General features: G+C 41.7%; 1 protein-coding gene across 1 annotated transcript in view; it reads right to left on the bottom strand.

The window, feature by feature from the left end:
- Positions 1 to 20,560, bottom strand: part of CRADD (CASP2 and RIPK1 domain containing adaptor with death domain) — a 284,056-nt gene extending 263,496 nt beyond the window's left edge. Inside the window, exon 1 of the mRNA XM_006871809.1 lies at positions 20,263 to 20,560. Within this exon, the coding sequence (XP_006871871.1) occupies positions 20,263 to 20,560 (298 nt within the window). The remainder of the gene's footprint in view (positions 1 to 20,262) is intronic.
- Positions 20,561 to 21,415: the final 855 nt, after the last annotated feature.

Here is a 21,415-nt window from a genome sequence, read left to right as displayed (position 1 = left end):
GGCAACAATTGTGAAGTTGGCCCAGGATCGGGCAGTGTTTCATTCTGCTGTGCACTGGGTCGCTATGAGTTGGTACTGACTTGATGGCACCTAACAGCAACTGTTCCCAATTACACTTTAACCTTTGAACTTCATCTTTATATTTATGCTACGTTTATTGAATAAGGATGTAAAAACTAGTATGTGGCACTGTGCTAAAAAGGTTCTGCAGTGCAGACACAAAAAGCAATCTCCGAAACTTACAGTCTAGCTGTTGTTGCTGCTGTTGTTGTTGTTGTTACGTGCATAGAGTTGATTCCGACTCATAGCAACCCTATATACAATAGATCGAAACACTGCGTGTCCTACTCCATGTTCACAATTGCTGCTACATTTGTGCCCACTGCTGCTTCAACTGTGCTAATCCATTTCTTTAGGGGTATTCCACTTTTTCATGTATCCTCTAGGCATGATATCCTTCTCCAGGGACTGGTTCTTCCTGATAATATGTCCAAAATACAGGAGACGAAGTCTGGCCATCCTGGCTTCTAAGGAGCATTCTGGCTGTACTTCTTCCAACACAGATTGGTTTGTTCTTCTGGCAATGCATGGTATTTTTAATACTCTTCTCCAACACCAGAAGTCAATGCATGGATTCGTCTATGGTATTCCTTAATCATTGTCGAACATTCACATGCATATGAGGCAACTGAAAATACCACATCTTAGTCCTCGAAGTCCTCACATCTTTGCTCTTGAACACTTTAAGAGGTCTTGCGCAGCAAATCTGTCTAATGTAATACATCATTTGATTTCTTGACCACTAATTCCATCAGTGCTGACTGTGGATCTAAGCAAAATGAAGTCTTTGACAACTTCATTCATTTCTCCATTTATCATAATGTTGTTTTTTGGTCCAATTTTCTTTACATTGAGGTACAATCCCTACTGAAAGCTATGGTCTTTGATATTCACCAGTAAGATTTTTAAGTCCTCTTCATAAACAGTTTTATCATTTGCATATCACAGTTGTTGATGAGTCTTTCTACAATCTGCACATCATTTTCTTTTCCATATAATCCAGTTTTTACGGATTATTTGCTCAGTGTACAGACTGAATAAATATGGTGAGAAGATACAATGCTGTCTCACACCTTTCCTGATTCAAACAATTCAATATCCTCTTGTTCTGTTCAAACAACTGTGTCGTGGTCTACATACAGGTTCCTCATGAGCACAGTTAAGTGTTCTTGAACATCTATTACTCACAATGTTATCCATAGTTTGTCATGATCTACAAAGTCGGAAGACTTTGCATAATCAAGATTCTTGGTGTGGCACTGTAGGATCAGTACTGGAATGTGAACTACAAGGTCATTAATTCAAACCCACCAATGGCTCCTCAGAAACCCTACACAGGGTCGCTATGATTCAGAACTAACTCAACAGCACTTAGCAACAACAACAAAAACAGACATCTCTTTGGTATTCTCTGCTTTCAGCCAAGATCCATCTGATGTCAGCAATGATATCCCTAGTTCCATGTCCTCTTCTGAATCTGGCTTGAATCTGTGAAAGTTCTCTATCAACACACTGTTGCAAATGTTTCTGAACTATGTTCAGCAAAATTTTACTTGCGTGTGCTATTAATTATGTGGTGGTTATGTGCCGTGGAGTCGGTTCCGACTCATAGTGACCCTGTACAGGGTTTCCGAGGCTGTAAATCTTTACGGGAGCTGAAAGCCTCATCTTTCTCCCGCGGAACAGCTGGTAGTTTCGAACTGCTGACCTTGTGGTTCACAGCCCGATTTGTAACCACTACGCTACCAGAGCTCCTATTAATTATAGTGCTTCATAATTTTTGCATTCCATTGGGTTTCCTCTCTTTGGAATGTGAACAAATATGGATCTCTTCTAATCAGTTAACCAGGTGTAGCTGTCTTCCAAATTTCTTGGAATAGAGGAGTGATCACCTCCAGTACTCCAAAGGTTTGTTGAAACATTCCAATTTGTATTCCATCAATTCCCATATTATTGGTTTTCTCAAGTGCCTTCAGTCCTGCTTGGACTTCTTCCTTCAGTACCACTGATTCTTGATAATATGGTACCTCTTGAAATGGTTGAACATCAACCATTTCTTTTTAGTATAGTGACTCTGTATATTCCTTCCCTCTTCCTTTGATGCTTTCTACATCATTCAATATTTTGCCCATAGAATCCTTCATATTGCAAGTCAAGGCTTGAATTTTTTCTTCATTTTTTTTAGTTTGAGAAATGCTGAATATATTCTTCCCTTTTGGTTTTCTAACTACAAGTCTCTGCACATTTCATTATAATACTTGACTTTGTCTTCTCAAGCTGTCCTTTGAAAATTTCTGATCAGCTGTTTTACTTTCTCATTTCTTACATTTGCTTTTGCTTCTCTATGCTTAAGAACAAATTTCAGAGTCTCTTCTGACATCCATTTTGGTCTTTCTTTCTCTCCTGTCTTTTTAATGACCTTTTGCATTCTTTATGGATGGTGTTCTTGATGCCATCCCACAACTATTCTGGCCTTTGGTCATTTGTATCTAATACAGCAAATCTGTTCTTGACATGGTCTCTAAATTCAGGTGGGATATATTCAAGGTCATATTTTGGCTCATGTGAACTTGTTTTCATTTTCTTCCGCTTCAGACTGAATTCACAAAGGAGTAATTGATGGTCTATTCCAGTCTGCCCCTAGCCTTGTTTTGACTGGAGTAATTGATGGTCTATTCCAGTCTGTCCCTAGCCTTGTTTTGACTGATGATATTGAACTTTTCTACCATCTCTTCCCACAGATGTTGCTAATTAGATTTCTGTGTATGCCACCTGGTGAGGTCCAGGTGTATGGTTGCCTTTTATGTTGTTTTAAAAAGGTATCTCCAGTGAATAAGTCGCTGGCCTTACAAAATTGTATCATGAGGTCTCCAGCATCATTTCTAGCACCAAGGCCATATTTTCCAACTATTGATCCTTCCTCTTTGTTTCCAAACTTTGCATTCCAATCACCAGTAATTATCAATTCATCTTGATTGCACATTTGCTCATTTTTCAGACTAAAGAAGTTGGAAGAATTCTTCAGTTTCATCATCACTAACTTTAGTGGTTGGTGCATAAATCTGAATAATAGTTGTATTAACAGGTCTTCCTTGTAGACATTTGGATATTACCCGATCACAGACAGCGCTGTACTTCAAGACAGATCTTGAAATATTATTTTTTACTATGAACATTGTGCCATTTCTATTCAATTTGGTGTTCCTGGCAATTTAGACCATAATTTTGTCTAAAAATTGAAAATGGCCAATACCAGTTCACTTCATTCAGCTCACCAATGACTAGGATAGCAATCTTTTTTTCATTTCGCTTTATTTTTGAAAACTTCCACTTTTCCTAGACTCATACTTCGTACATTCCATGTTCCAATTATTAATGGATGTTTACAGCTATTTCTCCTAATTTTGAGTTGTGACCCATCAGCAAGTGAAGATTCCAAAACCTTACTTCATTCACATCATTATGGTCAACTCTACTTTGAGACGGTAGCTCTTCCCTAGTTATATTCTGAGTACCTTTGAAAGTGAGAGGCTCATCTTCTAGTATATGTAACAACGTTCTGCTGTTATTTGTAATGTTTACATCTTGTAGTCCTATCTCTGACAATGTTCTGCTGCTCTTTCTGTGGCTTTCAGTGGCTAAAAACTCATAGGTAGCCAGTCTATCCTTCATCCTAGTCTGTCTTAGTCTGGAAGCTCCACTGAAATCCATCCAACATGGGTGACCCTCTGTTCTTTAAAATACTGATGTCATAATTTCCAGTATCACAGAAACATACAAGCCACCACAGAATGACAAACTAACCGATGAGTTGTAGCTTGTTGTAGACTCTAGTTGTAGACAGTCTAGATGACAGTCTGGCTAAAGAGACAAAAAATAGATCTGACAACCGTAATTTCAGGGTCTTAGCAGAGTAGCCTGCAGTGGGTACACTGTTGTTAGGTGCCATTGAGTCAATTACTACTCATAGCAATCCTGTGTACAACAGAGCAAAACACTGTCCAGTCTGTGCCATCCTCACACTCAACCGCTAAGCTTGCGCCCACTGTTGCGGCCACTGTGTCAATCCATCTCATTGAAGGTCTTCCTCTTCTTTGCTGACCCTGTACTTTACTAAGCATGATGTCCCTCTCCAAGGACTGGTTCCTCCTGACAACACGTCCAAAGCATGTGAGGCCAAGTCTCACTATCCTCACTTACAAGGAGCATCATGGCTGTACTTCTTCCAACACAGACTTCTTCATTCTGCTGGCAGCCCATGATATATATATATATTTTTTTTTTTTTTTTTCTATGCTAACCCCATAATTCAATAAGTCAATAATTCAGAACTCAATAAATTTTGGCTAAATGAATAAATAGGGTTCTCAAAACAACCTTGAGAATTATGTACTACTGTCTAATTGTCAATGAAAAGTACCAGTTGTCAATGTATTACCTCTCAACTCTAAATCCATCCCTCTTTGCCCTGCTTTAAGATACTGGAACTGGCCCCTGAAAACATTTCTCCTTTGCCAAGATGATAGTTTCTGTCTATAGAGGGTACTAGAGGGACACTACAGCAGAGAGGAAGGGACTTTCCTTGTGGTTTGGGATGCTTAGACCCCTTCAGGGTGTACTGCCACTGGCATCCACTCACAATGGAGTTGATTCTCTGACGAATTTCTCTGCCACTCTGTGAACTACTTTCTGAAGACCAGCTCTGGCCCACCCACATTCTCTTTTGAGTTTCTAGGCCGCCCAGTGGGATGTTCTGATAGACCAGCTTTAGCTTGTACACCCCGGCAGAATTTTCAATTGCCACCCAAACCTCATTGCCATCAAGTTTTCAACTCATAGCAACTGTGACAGAGGAGAATTGCCCTATATGGTTTACAAGGCTGTAATCATTCAGGAAGCAGACTACCTCATCGTCTTCACATAGAGAGGCTGGTGGGTTCAAGTTACTGACCTTTTGATTAGCAGACAAGTGCTTAACCACTGTGCCACATGGCTCCTTTTATTGCCACCAGCAGACTGCATATCCATGTGGCAGTCATTTCATCTCCAGTGAGGTCTGAGGCTCAACCTTGCGGGGTGAAGAGGGGCCTCTTCCAAGTGCTTAGATTCTTCTTTCTGTACTCTCCTTCAGCCTTAGAAAGCATAGCTGCTTCCATTTGCTTTCCCTGTATTCCTTAGAGACCTGTCTTACTCCTGTTGTTGTTGTTTTGTGCCGTGGAGTCGGTTCCGACTCATAGTGACCCTACACAGGGTTTCCGAGGCTGTAAATCTTTATGGGAGCAGACAGCCTCATCTTTCTCCCACGGAACCGCTGGCAGTTTCGAACTGCTGACCTTGCGGCTCACAGCCTGATTCGTAATCACTATGCTACCAGAGCTCCTGTAGTAGTTAACAATACACGCATACCTAGCAGATACGATCAAATTGGCTCTAGACCACCACAATAAAGTGACTATCACAATAAAGCAAGGCTCACACATCTTTTGGTTTCCCGTATATATAACTACGGGATTGTAGTTTAGTAAGTATACAATAGCATCATGAAAAAGTTTGAAATATTGTGAGAATTATTAAAATGTGACACAGAAAGAAACATGAAGTGAGAACATGCAATTTGGGAAAACTGTGCTGATAGATTTGCTAGTTGCAGGGTTGGAACAAACCTTTCTATTTGTTAATAAAAACACCATCTAACGAATGACAAACAAGAATAAGAGATTGAAAGGGAAGAGAGAAGTTTAAAGACTAAAGGAACAAAAGTACCCACGCTAATCTCACTGAAATCTTTATTTTGCCTAATCTCATTTCTTAGAAAACCATCTTATCTTCTTTGGTACTTTTTGAATCTTCCATTTGGTAAAACTGTTCAACAAAGAAACTAACATGGGCACAATGAGAATGTGGACTACTGGTGTAACAGACCTAAGGTAAGGAGTTTCTGAAAACAAAGCAGTTGTAGCTAGCTCAGGGCAGGCAATCTAAGACATGTGAGTACAACCAGAACCAACAAGTGGTATTAGAAACACAACAGCACAGCACGGTCTGGGGAGCCAAGCTGTCAAGGTTCAAATCTCAACTCTGCTAAGACAAGTTTTGAAACCTTGGGCAATGCATCTAACATCTTAGTTTCCTCATCCATAAAAGAGAAATGGTCATCACAGTGGTGGTGGTGGTTATGTGCCGTGGAGTCGGTTCCGACTCTGTACAGGGTTTCCGAGGCTGTAAATCTTTATGGGAGCAGAAAGCCTCATCTTTCTCCCATGGAATGGCTGGCAGTTTTGAACTGCTACCCTGAGGTTAGCAGCCTGATTCGTAACCACCCTCCTTTTGCAAAGAGCCATCATTTCTTTCTAGATCAGTGGGTGTGGAGCGTTTTCAATCCAAAAGGAATGGGAGTGGCCTAGTATGTCAGACATCACTTGTAATCAGCTTCTTCTAGGAACTGCCTCTCCCTCAACCCAGCTGACCCCAGCTATGCTAAGCAGACTTGGAGTGAAAGAAAGATGGAGGAATTTGATGAGATATGGTCATACACTGGCATAAGATTCTCATAATGGCTTCATTTCCTGGCTTCTTCAGCTCTGGATATTAGTAACTCCTTCAAAATTGTGAAGTACCAGTGCACTTAGAGAGAATCCAGATTTTGCTTATTGGCATGAAGTCCTCCTGCTTGAAGTTATCTTTAAGTCAGTTCCAACTTATAGTGACCTCCTGTGTGTCCCATCAGTGCCATGCTCCAGAGGGTTTTCAGTGGCTGATTTTTCAAAAGTAAATTACCAGGCCTTCCTTCCAAGGCACCTCTGGGTGGACTTGAACAGTTGGCCTTCTGTTTAACAGAGAGTGTGTTAACTGTTTGTACCACCATGATGAGACCCTTCGTTCCCTCATCTGTAGTGCAGGAATCTCGAAAGTCCATTCCAGTCTAACCTTCTCTAGTTTTAATAAAAAGACAAGTGTCAGCTGATGGGCTCTCTTGGCTCTGAAATTCTCTAAACTTCTGAACACTCAGCACCCATATACTTGATCAACAAATGGTAGAACTGGGAGATGTTTAAAAAGTCTTGTATTTAGGTTATAAAACCACAAACCTCTAATTTGCCACTTAGTACATCTCAGAAATGTTATTTTGGTAACAGAGCTGCACCCTCTCTGCTATGGTACTGAACATAAATAGCACATGAGCATTTCCAGGAATTGGTAACTTGGCACTTGTTGCAAGGAGTGAAGATTCTTTTATAACATTAACAAAAATAAAGCCTCAGACTGAAACGTGCCCCTAAATGTCTTCTAGCAGTCACGTTTCCTTCTCAATGAAAATGTGTTTGGGAAAGTAGAACATATTCTTTTTTTATCCAGTGGAAATGCCCTCCAAAGACTCAGGTCTACATATTCTTTACTGTTCAAATCAAGGAACAAGTATAAACACAGCTGCCTATTAAAATTCAGGGAAGTCAAACATTCCTGCAGCTAGCTATGATCGCTCTTACAAGTTTGAACTGTACTCATAAAAAGAGGACGCTCCCTTGCTAAGCATATGGTTACACTCTGAGGCACACCACCAGAAAAACTGGAATTGGAGCAGTCAGCTTTAGATCACATGACTGAAGACCCTCAGTGAGATGAATTCTTGACCCCGTGGTTGCAGCTCTGGGTTCAGTCATAGCAGTGATCACAGCCTAGATTCTGTCTTTCTTTTACTCTCAAGGTAGCAAGGTAAGATAAGAGAACCCAGGGACTCTGTTCCTTGACCCCATATGACTTCACATTAACTGTCCCCAGAAACAACCCCCACTCCCCAAACAGAGAGAGAAACAGGGAGGAGAAAAAGGCACCAATCTGAAGAACCAGTCTTAGATTATAGGTAGAAAAGAATCGGAAAAGCCCCCTGGGCTGCCTTGCATGTCTTGGGGAGAATGGAGCAGGTGCAGGGAGGTAGGGGGTGAGTAAGTGACGGGCTCTGGAGCAGCCACTAGTTGCCACCTGAGTTTTCAGAAGTTATTTGCCAGGCCTTTCTTCTGAGGAGCTTTGGAGTAGACTAGAACTTATAGTTAGCAGCTGAGCACATTAACCATTCACATCACCCAGGATTCCAAAGAAGCCACAGGTTAGAGAGGAGAGGAAATCTAAGACTTCTGAGAAAGTGGTTCTACAGGATTTGAAGTCCAAGTCTCATATTCCAAATTTGGCACAACTACACTATGTGACATGGACAAGTTATTCAACATCTCTGTGCCTCCATTCGCTTCATCTGTGAAATAAGGGTAATAATATTAATGAATTAATAAGTGACCCATAGTAACTTTCCAATAAATATTATGATTATTATTTTTCTGGTGTTATTTGAGATTCTTTGTGAGACATGGAAAAAACTGAAAATCATGTTAATTACAAACAAAAACCATAGGCAGACAGACTGACTGAAGGACACACAGATAACACACTAAGCGGGTCCCAGGCTTTCCAACTGGTCATGTGTCTCTTTCTTCCTCATGTCTCCCCTCAAGTCATTTCCAGCTCACTTTCTACCAGAGATCAGCACCCTTCTCATTCCCACGGCAATGGGACAGCTCTGTCTCCCTTTGGACAGAACTCGACAATGGGTGGCTTGTAATTATCCAACAATGTACATCGGCAATGAAAATAATTCCCTCAAATCCAAATTCACCAGCTGGCCATAAGCCCTCCAGTCAATTTTGTTCAATGTGTGCCCATCTGCCCTCATACTGCTCTGATGGATTTTCAGGTAGGCACTGTAGTTAACACCTGTAGGGACGTAGCCTGAGAGCAACAATGTCCAAGCAATGTAAGGCATTAAAAGCATGAAAGGTTACAGATTTAAACAAACTCCTGCCAACCTCAAGGTCAGCAGTTCGAAACTACCAGCTGCTCTGCAGGAGAAAGATGAGGCTTTTTGCTCCCATAAAGATTTACAGCCTTGGAAACCCTGTACAGGGTTGCTATCAGTCGGAACCGACTCCACGGCACACAACAACAACAAATATGCTTCTGGGATCCTGGAGAGGCGCTGTAGGATCAGCTCTGGACAGCTAAGCGCAAAGTTGGCTGTTCAAACACACCAGTTGCTACTCATAAACCCTATACTGGGTCACTATAAGTCCGAATTGACTCAATAGCACTTAACAACGTTAGAAACATATTTCCTCTGACATTTCCATTCCTTCCATCTTCCACCTTCCCCACCTAAAAAGTAGAACAATTCTTCAAACAAGTGGACAGCTTTCAAAGGTCCACTGATGGGGAGCATAAGTAAGAAAGAACCCATTCACTTAACTAGATGATAAGCTCTCAAGGGTCTCTATCCTGGTTGCATTTTTAAATAATCTTGCTGTTGTTGTTAAGTGCCATCGAGTCGATTCCGACCCATAGCAATGCTCTGTCCAAGGAGCAGCTGGTGAGCTTGAACCACCACCGACCTTGCAGTTCAAACAACTTTGCAATCTGATGCATTAGCCCATAGCACCACACCAGGACTCCCTAAAATAATCTAGTGAGGTGTTTATTCACGAGTGCTGTGTACATGGCTGTACGTGTACAAGTGTGTGTGTGCAAGTACATGTACATGTGGGTGTATTAATTCCTTCAGAAATTCACTTGGGGATGAACTGGTCTGGGGTGGAAGTTATGCATCAGCAGTTTTTGATTTTTTGGCTTTTTTTAAAAAAGCTCTTCAGGTAATTGCACAGAAAAAACTAAATCACCCCTGAGCTAAATCACCCCTGGTGGTCAGTAGGGTGACTGATGTCATCCATACAGTCACAGGAGGGAACAAAAAAGTCACAGAGAGAATTCCTAGGGAAAAGAACATTAAATCCATTTTTTAAAGTGAAATGGAGGCATCCCTGCTGTGGGGAGACCTGTCACGTGGTTTACTATTCCTAGAAAGAGCTGCAATTAGCTGCCAACAGATGCATTATTTCATCAGTCCCATAAATACTCGATAGAAGTCTTCCACTCTTCCTCTATGTCAGCCTTGCAGAAGCAAGGAGGGAGGGGATAGAATGCAGTACTGAGCTATCATAATTTCCTTTGAAATAATAAAAATTATTGCTAATAAGAATAAAACATTTTAGTAGAATCTCATCCCACTATATCTCTAAAAGTCCTAGAAAATTTTCCTCATTAAAAAAAAAGGACTACATCAGTACATTAGTTTTCAAAAAACCTTTTTCAGTTATTAACACTATGGCATTATACAAATCCATTTCAAACCCAGTAGGGTGCCAAGAGAGATCAACACAGAAAGTCCTAAATCAAGAGTCAGGAGGCCTGGAGTCCAGTCCCTTAAATAAATGGCAATAACTAGCTGTGTGACCATAGGCAAGTTGACTTACTGTCTTAAGGCCTGGGTTTTCTCAAAAATTCCATCAAACCAGGACATGACTCTATTTTGCTGATTTTGTTACATTACAGGATGAATGTGCTTAACATTTTGAAAACTTAAAATTAAACTATTGGGCAATTCTACTAATAAAATTATCCAATTTCTGCCACTGTGCATAAAACGAAAAAGCAAAACAGCAAAGGATCTCAAATAAGCCATTATTTTCTCGCTGAACTAGAGCTGGTAATGTTCATACCAGTCAGGCAATGGGCCTTGCTTCTAAATTCCTGTCACTCTTTCTAAATAACACACTACACATGAAACAACCTTCATACTTTTTGCATAGCTTCATATCTCTATTGAGGAGCTATGGTAGTGTAGTGGTTACAAATCAGGCTACCAACCTCAGGGTCAGAAGTTCAAAACTACCAGCTGTTCTGCAGGAGAAAGATGAGGCTTTCTGCTCCAGTAAAGATTCACAGCCTCAGAAACCCTGTACAGGGTCGCTATGGGTCGGAACCGACTCCACAGTACTTAACAACAACAACATATCTCTATTATTTTCTTAGTACTTTTTATGACTACTAATCTCAAGGTTAGCAGTTCAAACCCACAACTGCTCCACTAGATAAAGATGAGGCTTTCCATCCTTGAAAAGTATACAGAGTCACTATGAGTTTGAACTAACTTCGTGGCAATGGGCTGGATTTAGTTTTTACTTAAATAAAGGTAAATGTCTATTGAAAAGGAGCTTCAAACATTAAAAAAAAAAAAAAAATTTCACTTCCATTTAATACCAAAAAAAAAGGAACTAGAGTTCAATTCTAGTGACTATTGTTATTCACTAAAGGCTTTAAGCATGAGCCCCTCATACTCTTAAAAAGGGAAACTGGCAAGTGTCAAGAGAGGTGTTACAGATATAATTGTACCAGATCCAGGCTTCCACGTGGGCAATATCACGATTGAAACAGTAAAATAAAAGGAAAACATTTTTTCATAGTTGATTCAATGTTGTTTAATGCCAAGTCCATATACCATCTAAAGTTATTTCAAGAGAGGAATGATTAACTTTGCAGTCTAGTTGCGGAGGTCCCTAGGACCATCAAGGGAGAAGAGCGGATAGTGGGACCCTACCCAGAGAAGCAGCAATGCCAGAGATGGAGGCAAAGACCATGTGGAGAGATGGAGCAGCTGGGGACTTTAGACCCAGAGAGGGAGAGGGGCTGTGTGCTGACGACCAGGGAGCAGGCTTGCAGGGTATACGCTATGGTTGGCTGATGATGCATGGAGAAGGCTGTAACCATGGCAAAGAAACGATATACGATAGGATGAATGTAAAGCTAATGTTCTCCCATGTAAACTATCACATAATTCACAATAAAACATTTTTAAAAACAAACAAAAAAGACATGAGCTTTTTTAGTTAAGTGAAAGATGGAACATTTTGGAAAGATAATTCTAAGACCCAGCAGCATGTCCAGTACACAACAGCGCCACAACAAATGTGTGACACCTTAAGAAATCAATTATAGTGTTTGTACTGAAATAAATAAATAAATAAAGTTATTTCAAGAATTATACACATGGCTATACACCTCTACAAAAACTGTGTCGGAGCCATGTCTGACTTATTCTGTTTCACAAGCAGGAAAGAGAATCAAACTCAAAATCAGCCTAAGGACAAAACCTCTGACATGGAGATTGAACATGCATCAACCCTCCACCCTTCTTTCCCCTATCCTGACACCAACCATCCCTCCCACAGCACTCTCTGCTTCACATCTGCAATTGAGAATCCATTGCAATGGGCACACAGAACTCATAACAGTACTCATGATTATAGGGTTTATTAGGGAAGTGAGCAGGGCACAAATGCTCAGGATGCAACAGTTCTGCCATCAGGAGAAATTGTGTGCCATGTTGCAGGCACGCCTCACTCTTGGCTTAGGCCTCTCAGACATGTTGCTCTGCGGCCTCTGACCTAATCCAACAAGTGTGACCAAGCTCTTTTAGTAAGTCTGTAAACGTCCAAAGGGCACATGCTGCAAGCCAGCCTCTTGCCCATAGGTACATAGCTTTACTCAACCCATGGCCTAGATGTCTACAGCTGCTGACCGCCTCTGCTATCGCCACTTTCCTAGATAGGGATTTCGCACTCAACTCATTTTCCTCTTTCTTGATCTTCCTGGGATCATCTGTTTGTTCCTGCTTCTGATATGGTTCCTTTTAAACCTGCTAGATGGCAAAACTAATTCCAGCCTTAGAGTACTATACTACTTATTTGTATGGTGTGGCACTGTGGGTTAATGCGCTGGACCACAAAGTTGGTTTGAACATCAAGGTCCATGGCTCAAGCTCATCAGTCACTCCTCAGAAACCCTACACAGGGTCACTATGGACCAGAACTGACTTGATGGCACTTAACAGCAACAATAAGAATCCAATCACTAGAGTCTTGGTGTGGCACTGTGTAGGATAAGCACTGGACTGCAAGGTTTGGTTTGAACTGCCACTGCAGAGACCCCATACAGGGTCGCTATGAGTTGGAACCAACTTGACAGCACATGACAACAACAACCCAATCATTTGCTGGGTAGACTTTAGATAGAAAAGCCATTTCAAGGAAATTCAAGGGACCACAACATCTCACATTTTGGGGAGCATGTGGTGGACTCTCAACAATTGACAGCGACTGAGCCCCTTGTGGAGTGCAGTGTGACTCGTCTCTCTGACGACCAGGGTCTTAGCCACACTGGCACCTGTGACTCCCACAGGAGATCCTTAGCACTGTTGTCTCCTCCATCTGAGATGCTTTTCTCCCATATACCATTCTGGTTCATGCTATCTCTAAATTCAAGCTTCTGCTCGTTGCCCCCTCACATCTGAAAGGTTTCCCTGGCCGCCCTAAATAAGAATCAAGCCTCCCTCACTACCCACATGCACTAATTTTCTTCATAACACTTATCACCAACTGATTTATTCATTTACTTATTGCCTGCTCTACCCCTCCCCCAACTACTTACTAGACTACGGGCTCCAGGAAAGCAAGGGTTTGGTTTTGTTTACTGATATCTCCCCAGCACCTAACATCCAGCACATCGTCAGTACTCCATAAATATTTGTTAAATGAATAAATGAATCCCCTCAGCTTAGTCTGGACAAGATTTCATAAGTCTCTATACACCCAGGATTGGCGTTAGGGTCCTTGGGAAACGTGTGAGAATCTTGCTCTTCAAACACAGAAATCTGGGCTCTTAGAAGACTCTCCTTACTCAGCTCAGAGAGAGGTCTTGTTGTGGATGCCAACCGACCACTCCCTCGCTAGTACGCAAGACACTATGAAGCAAACACTACTTCCACAGTGGAAGTGCCTGAATAAACCACCCGAGTAAACTGAACTCAACGCTGAATTTATCCTAGGCAAAGTTACATGGTTACATGGCATGGTTGGAGAATCTTGTGAAAAGAAGCGCAGCTAGACATCCTTCTAATAATCCTGTTGTTGTTGCTAAGTACATCATGAGCAGCTCTATAAAGAGCATCTTAGACCAGCAAGTACAAAGGACCTAAAATGGGAAGGAATCTGATAATGTTCTGTTGTTGTAGTTAAGTGCCATTGAGTCAGTTCTGACTCTCATACTCTGTATAGGGTTTCTGAGGAGTGGCTAGTGGAATTGAACTGCCAACCTTGTGAGCAGTGTGGTGCTTATCCTACAGTGTAACACCAGGATTCCAATTATAATACCTAAAAATTTCTGCTATGAAATGCCATAACTTCAGCTGCAACTGGGTATACACACTCAAGACCAGCTCTAGAGGAGGCTGACTGAGCCCTGGAGCCCCTGGGCAGACAGGAAACAGACAAACCTTATACTTCCCTACAGGAGATAGCAAGGGAGCCCAGAACACAGAGTCCAGGGAGACACCAAGTTCAAGCAAGTGTAAATTCAGCACCAGCTGCTCCAACAAATGTTGTTGTTATTAAGTGCCATCGAGTCAGTTCCGAACCATAACGACCCTGAACAGGGTTTCCGAGGCTGTAAATCTTTACGGGAGCAGAAAGCCTCATCTTTCTCCAGTGGAGCAGCTGGTAGTTTCGAACTGCTGAGCGTGCGGTTCACAGCCCAATTCGTAACCACTACGCTACCAGAGCTCCTTGCTCCAACAAATAGCACATATCAACTACAGGGCTGAAGACTGGATTGAAGATCCATCCTTCACTCAGGTCTGTGGCTGAAAGTACATAAAGCAGAGGCCTAGTCTAGGGAAAAGAAATGGTTGTAAACCAAACAAACAAACAAAAAGGAGGCCAGGTGTGGAGCTACACATAAGCACTGGACCTCGAGGTCAGTTTAAGCTCACCAGCCGCTCCTCAGAAATCCCATACAGGGTCATTATGAGTTGGAACTGACTCAACGGCACTTAACAACTCGAACCTAAAGGACGACTGAGGTAAAAGGTAAACAGCAGAAATCAGGCAGACTGTTAGTGAACACCACGGCAGCTGCCCAGTGCTACAGCCAGGGCTGGAACAGGAAGTTCTGTGGCCCCAGAGTCATCTTCCCATAGCCTAGGCTACGTTCCACCAGATGGTAAGGCTGGAGTGCTAATGAACCTCTTGTGCGGGTCCAGATGAGCTCAGATGCTGGAGTTAGCATGGCTGTGTAGACAGGGCCCATCAGCAGTGGGCAGTCAGGCGGGCAGACACTGCTTTCACCCAGATACAACACTATTCTCATCTCTTCAGTGACCAGCCAGGAGCCCAGAGAGGCTTTCCAGATGATCTAGTGTCTAGTATGTGACCTTGGCCAGGAAGGGACACACTGTCAAGTGTTCCTCCCACAGTGCCAGGTTGGATGAATTCACTTCATTGCCAGGATGCCCCTTTTAAAAATGTGAGAGTCTCCATTGGATGAGAAAGACATGAAGCAATTTTCTATTAACATCTAAGAGACGGATCAGAGAACTGTCATCTGGGGAGATTCTAAGAAAATAAACATAATCAAGAAGTTTATAGTGGTTTGTATGTGTGTGTCTATGTCGGGATTTGCTTGGGAAGGACAGAGAGCATTAGAAGAATAGAGAATTTCAAGCTATAATCTGATTCCTTTCTAAAAATGTCCATCCATAACAGAAATAAGGACAACTAGGATCAATCATCACATAAGGCCTTCGTTGAAGCTCAAAATTTATGTACAAAACACAAAAATGAAACAAATAAAGGGAACATCAATAATCTCTGAGAAGACCAAAACAAAGAGAGCTTTTAAATAAAATGAAATCATTTCATTCTTAGCGAAGGGTCATCCATTTAATTAAAGAAAAAGTCAATCCTTCCTATTTGTCTCAAGCCCTCACAAGATCAGACCAAATCTATACAAATTCATTAACTACAAACATAGTAAGTAAAGCATAAGAAGAGATTAATGCATACTTACACAAATATATATATGTAAGCACCACATTTTCCAGCAGTCTAATTACTCAAAACCCAAAGATGTCTTTGCAACAATTTAAACAAACTATTGAGAAGTTTACTGAAAGTGTCATACTACAGGACTGGAGAAGCACAGAAGTCCTGGGAAATTGTTCTCTGGGCCCATTCGCGTTTTTTACAGGAACATTCAATTGAAAAGCATCTCAACTCTGATACTTTTTAAAAGATTTTAAAAAACAACCTTGGTTTTCCAATTACCCCAATTTAGTTTCAGAAAGAAAATAGTACCATAAAATTAATTAAACACTTCAAAAGAAACAAAAACATTTTAAAGTCTAACATAAGAGAATATTAAGCATCGACGCCTTTAAAACATCTAATTTCTTCCATTCCTTTCCTCCACACACATAACAATCATTCAAAAGCCACTAAAACTTGTTACACACAAGGTTTGCTATAACATACGTGCATTTTAAAAGTGATTTGCATGAGATGGAAAACCATAAAGTAAAGAAGGGAATGACATGTTCCAAATTCAAGGTGATGAACAGCTCTGAGATGGGAGTGGTGGTTGTTGTTGTTAAGTACCGTCGAGTCAGTTCCAACCCATAGCAACCCTGTATAGGGTTTCCAAGGAGCAGCTGGCGAGCTTGAACCGCCAACCTTGTGATTCAAAGCGACTTTGCAATCCAGAGCCACACCAGGATTGATGGTAATCTTATTTAAATACCCAATATTTGATTTATAAAAAAAATTTTTTTTAAAGTAAGTTTATGTAATTGTCACTGTAGTGGATTATAGTAGTAGTGGTGGTGGTAGTATGCCGTGGAGTCGGTTCCAACCCATAGTGACCCTGTACAGGGTTTCCGAGGCTGTAAATCTTTACGGGAGAAGAAAGCCTCATCTTTCTCCCGTGGAACAGCTGGTAGTTTCGAACTGCTGACCTTGACATTAGCAGCCCGATTCGTAACCACTATGCTACCAGTGCTCCTCAGCAGATTATAGAGACATGGGTAAATCTCATTCTCTCCTCAGAATATTCTTTTTGGTAGCAGTGTATGTTGTTTTTGTTGTTATGTGCCATGGAGCCAGTTTCGACTCATAGCGCCCCTGTACAGGGTTTCCGAGGCTGTATAGCTTTATGGAGCAGAAAGCCTCATCTTTCTCCTGTGGAACAGCTGGTAGTTTTGAACTGCTGACCCTGAAGATAGCAGCCCAATTCGTAACCACTATGCTACCAGAGCTCATTAGCAGTGCATGGTGCCATGAATTACTTAATATGATCCTTCTAGTTATTGTTGTTGTTGTTGTTAAGTACCATAGAGTCAGTTCTGACTTACAAGTGACCCTATATAGGGATTCTAAAGAGCAATTGGTGGGTTTGAACCACAGACCTTGCAGTTAGCAGTACAGTGCCTAGCCTACAGCATCACACCAGGGCTCCTAGCCACAGTCTTTGTAATTCTCAAATGACTGGATGGGACTATGCAAAAGAGGTACTTGTAACCCACCAAGGAAGTTAGATAGCTTGTTAATAATCTAAATAAGGTGCATGGCACCTTTGTGGAGGTGGAATTGTGCAAATAAGATGTCTGGAACCCTAACAAGGACATTGGTCTGTTTTGCCAGACACTAGGAAAAAAAAAAAAACCCATCCCAGAGGGTGGAAAGGATCTCACAACCACCAAAAAAGAAGAGCCAGGGGTGGAATACATCTTTGAACCAAGGATCCCTGTACTGAGAACCTCCTAGACCAAGGAGACAGAGATGCAGAGCTGTAACACTGAAGACAGCAGGAGACAGCAAGCAGCAGCAGCAGCAGAGAAATGGCAATAGCAAAGGCAGAGATGGTGTGGTGAGCTTCTTAGCCCAGGGAGCAAGAAAGCTGAGCACCTTCAGGTGGGAAGCGTGCTAGTGGAGTGGGCTGCCTCTCAGCATTACTGGCGGAGCTAAGGACTTTCCTAACGCTTATCCAAAGGGACCTTGAGGCCAGAGGCCTAAGGCCAGTGAGAGGTATACCTGCAGGACTAGTTGAGAAGAAGCTTTCCCAATCACAGCACTGCAGCCTGAGTAACTCCTGATTCTGAATTGTAACCTGCAAACTGGGCTGCTAACCATATGGTCAGTAGTTTGAATCTACCAGCTGCTCCATAGGAGAAAGATGAGACTCCCCGCTCCTGTGAATATTTACAATATCAGAAACCCTATTTGGAGTGGCTATGAGTTGGAACCAACTCCACAGCACATAACCCCCACCACCACCACTTCCCAACGAACTGTGACTATTGCCTATGAGTTCTTCGAGGCCTCTGCAATGAATTCTGGGACTCAGCAGAGTAAAGAGTATCGCAGGAGGGACAGCTATCAGAATTGGTAAGAAGGTTAGAGGGTAGAGGCCTGTCTGACCTCTGCCTCACAAGAATCAACCTTGGCCTGTTGATCTTCATTCTCCCTTCCCCTGGTGAAGTTAGAGGAGTCAGATCCCACCCTCACGCCATGCTCTCAGTGTTACTCATCAAGAAGCAAAAGGATTCAGGGGACATTATTTGTTCACCAACCTCTCTCTCCACTTGATGATTTCTAGAGCATTAATAAATCTTGAGGGAAACATTATTATTCTAAACTTCTACACAAATATGCTCACTTTTCTCCCCACTCTATTTCCCACTCTTCAATTCTACTTGCTTAAAAAAAAAAGAAAAAGAAAAAAACTATTTTCTTTATATAACTTTGACCATTTGATTAAAAACAGCTTAATTTCTTGTTATCCAAACAAATCTGAAGAACTGAAAATGGGGTCACATGTCCTTGAATTATGAGCAACAGTACTATTTACACAGCCCAAAAAAGGATTATAAAATTAAATATTTTGATAGGAAAAGGCTTTCAGTTTGCCTGTTTTGTTGTTTCCAATTACGGGCTGTCAGGAGGGCCTCTAAGTCAAATGCCAAAAAAAGAGATTGGATACTGTAATACCTTTTAACCCCGATTCTCTGTTACTTACCCTACTTTCAGTAAACTGGTATAAATGTCTCAGGTTCTTTCATTTGGTTTTGTTCCGACACCTAGACTATTTAATTATATCAGGACAATCCAACCTGAGGATTCCTGTGGTTCTCAATGTATTTTAAAAAGCCAAAACCACATTTACCTGTAATTTGGCCAATTTAGGAAACGAAAATGTTTGCTTTTCATAAAGCAATCCATGGGGATTTTACCAGGTGTTCTTAAATTAACTGGTTAATCACATGCTAATCAGGTAGTCAGATACACGCCATTAATAAAAATAGAAGAATAGATTAAACTTACCTGACACATGTGATCTGGAAAATCATTCAAAATATGAGGTCCATAGAACCTCATCAAATAATAACAGTGATGTCTTATTACTGGTATTTGTTTTGTAGTTGGTATTTAGATAACAACAGAGTCTAGGTACCACTGACTGTCCGGAATACTGTCATGGCTATCAGAAGCCCTAGACAGTATGGATTTCCTAGGTCTGTTGAAAATGTGCAAGCACCTTTGAATTGTCTGCTCATTTTTCTTTTTTTTTTTTTTTTCAAATGTTTTATTGTGAATTATGTGATAGTTTACGTGGGAGAACTTTTTTTTTTTTTTTTTTTTGTCAGTTCAATTCCCTGTCACGCAATCTTTGTTTTCGTTTTGTTTTTTTTTTAAAAAGCAGACACCATGCAAGGTGTTCAGAGAGAATAAATATTTCATATCACATCATCTTTCAACAAGTCAAACTAAGGGTCCTGGGATTGTTCCTCTTTCTCAGTGCTTCCAACTCCTCTTAAAATCAAAATGAGACCTTACCAAACTGTTGCTTTTATAAAAGTAATATTCCAGGAGCCTAAACAAAGCCAAACTAAAAAGGAAAGCCTTAAGCCAGTAACCTTTAAAAAAACAAACTAAGTCACTCATAACAAATAATTCCCTTTGGACAGATAGTGACAGCCCATGGAACAGGTGCAAGGCTCTGTCTCCTCCTTCATGAACCTGACCTTTTCCAGCCTGCAGCTCTGGCACCTCTCGAATCAGTTACCAGTAGACCTAAGACTTGCTTTCCCATCTGTACTTTCCAAATGGTTCCTGATGCCAAGGGCTGAGATATGACCTGGCTCTCTCATGAGAACATGCTTCCCAAGTGGCTTGCCAAGTTTCCCTGGAAGCATTTCTAAATGTATTCTCTGACCTCCCTCCTCAACCTCATAATCATGGTTCATTCTTCCTTCCTTCCCTGCACTTCCTAATTCCACCTCCTCATCCTGTCCCTCCATTGCCAAATGTCTTCAGTCCAAACTTACCCACTTTCAGGAACCCAGCCCGCCCTTAGCCTAAAACCCCAACTTCAGATATAAAAGGCACAGTTCCAGCAATTCTGGGACTGGTTTTACACGATCTTTTTGAGGCCTACCTGCAGGCGGTTCAATCACAGCTTCTTCTCTCGCCTTCTCCAGCTTCTCCCTTACCCAGGGAAACTCCTGCAGAGAATCTAGGAATGTATCAAATGCTTTAGGACCCCTGGAAGGTAGGATATCAAGAAGCAGCATTGTTTTCCGGAGGCCCGTGGCTTGAGCTTTGATTTCTTGAACATGGTTTTCCGTCAAGATCCCCTCCTGGTAAAGATACTGAAGAACCAGTCCCTCCACCAACACCTCTGCACCTAGATCCAGGCGAAGCGATCGAAGCACTTGCTTGTCTCGAGCCTCCATTTCCCTCTGGGAAAAAAGAAAAACGAAACTCAGATTACACGTATGTTGATGAGTCCCTAAAGACAGTGTCAACCCTGGAGGTACTGTTGTGACAATGTAAAAGCTCCTTTGTTGTTGTTGTTGTTAAGTGCCGTCGAGTCTGTTCCGACCCATAGCGACCCTGTACAGGGTTTCCGAGGGTGTAAATCTTTACGGGAGTAGAAAGCCTCATCTTTCTCCCATGGAGCGGCTGGTAGTTTCGAACTGCTGACCTTAAGGTTCGCAGCCCAATTCGTAACCACTACTCTACCAGAGCACCTTACCATCCAGAAATTCTTTGACTTAGCAGAGTGCCAGTGTTTGATACAAAAGTTGAACAATGGATAAGTAAGGCCAAAGAACTGATGCATTTGAATGATGGTGTTGGCAAAGAATATACCACTGACTACCAGAAGAACAAACATCTGTCTTCGAAGAAGTAAAGCCAGAACGATCCTTAGAAGTGAGGATGGTAAGATTTCATCTAATGTACCTTGAACATATTATCAGGACGGACCCGTTCCCCAGGAAAGGACATCATGCTTGGTAGAAGGTCAGCAATAAAGAGCAAGACCCTCAAAGAGATGGATGACACAGTGGTTGCCAGAATGGGCTCAGACACAGGAAAAATTGTGAGGCTGGTCAGGGCTGGTTAGTATTTGGTTCCATTGCACTTAGGGTTGCTATGAGCTGGAACTGAGTCTAAAGCATCTAACAACAACAAACCAAACTGAAATATTTTTAAATGTTCATGAATAAAAAGAATAAACGTGAAGAAGCAGCATGTCTTCTCAGTTTATGCATTTCACACAATGGGTCCTTGTCCAGCAAGGACTG

Source organism: Chrysochloris asiatica, unplaced genomic scaffold, assembly GCF_000296735.1.
Source record: "Chrysochloris asiatica unplaced genomic scaffold, ChrAsi1.0 scaffold00174, whole genome shotgun sequence".
Taxonomy (NCBI): domain Eukaryota; kingdom Metazoa; phylum Chordata; class Mammalia; order Afrosoricida; family Chrysochloridae; genus Chrysochloris; species Chrysochloris asiatica.
Note: the sequence above shows the minus strand (reverse complement) of the source record. Positions and strands in the feature narration are given on the sequence as shown.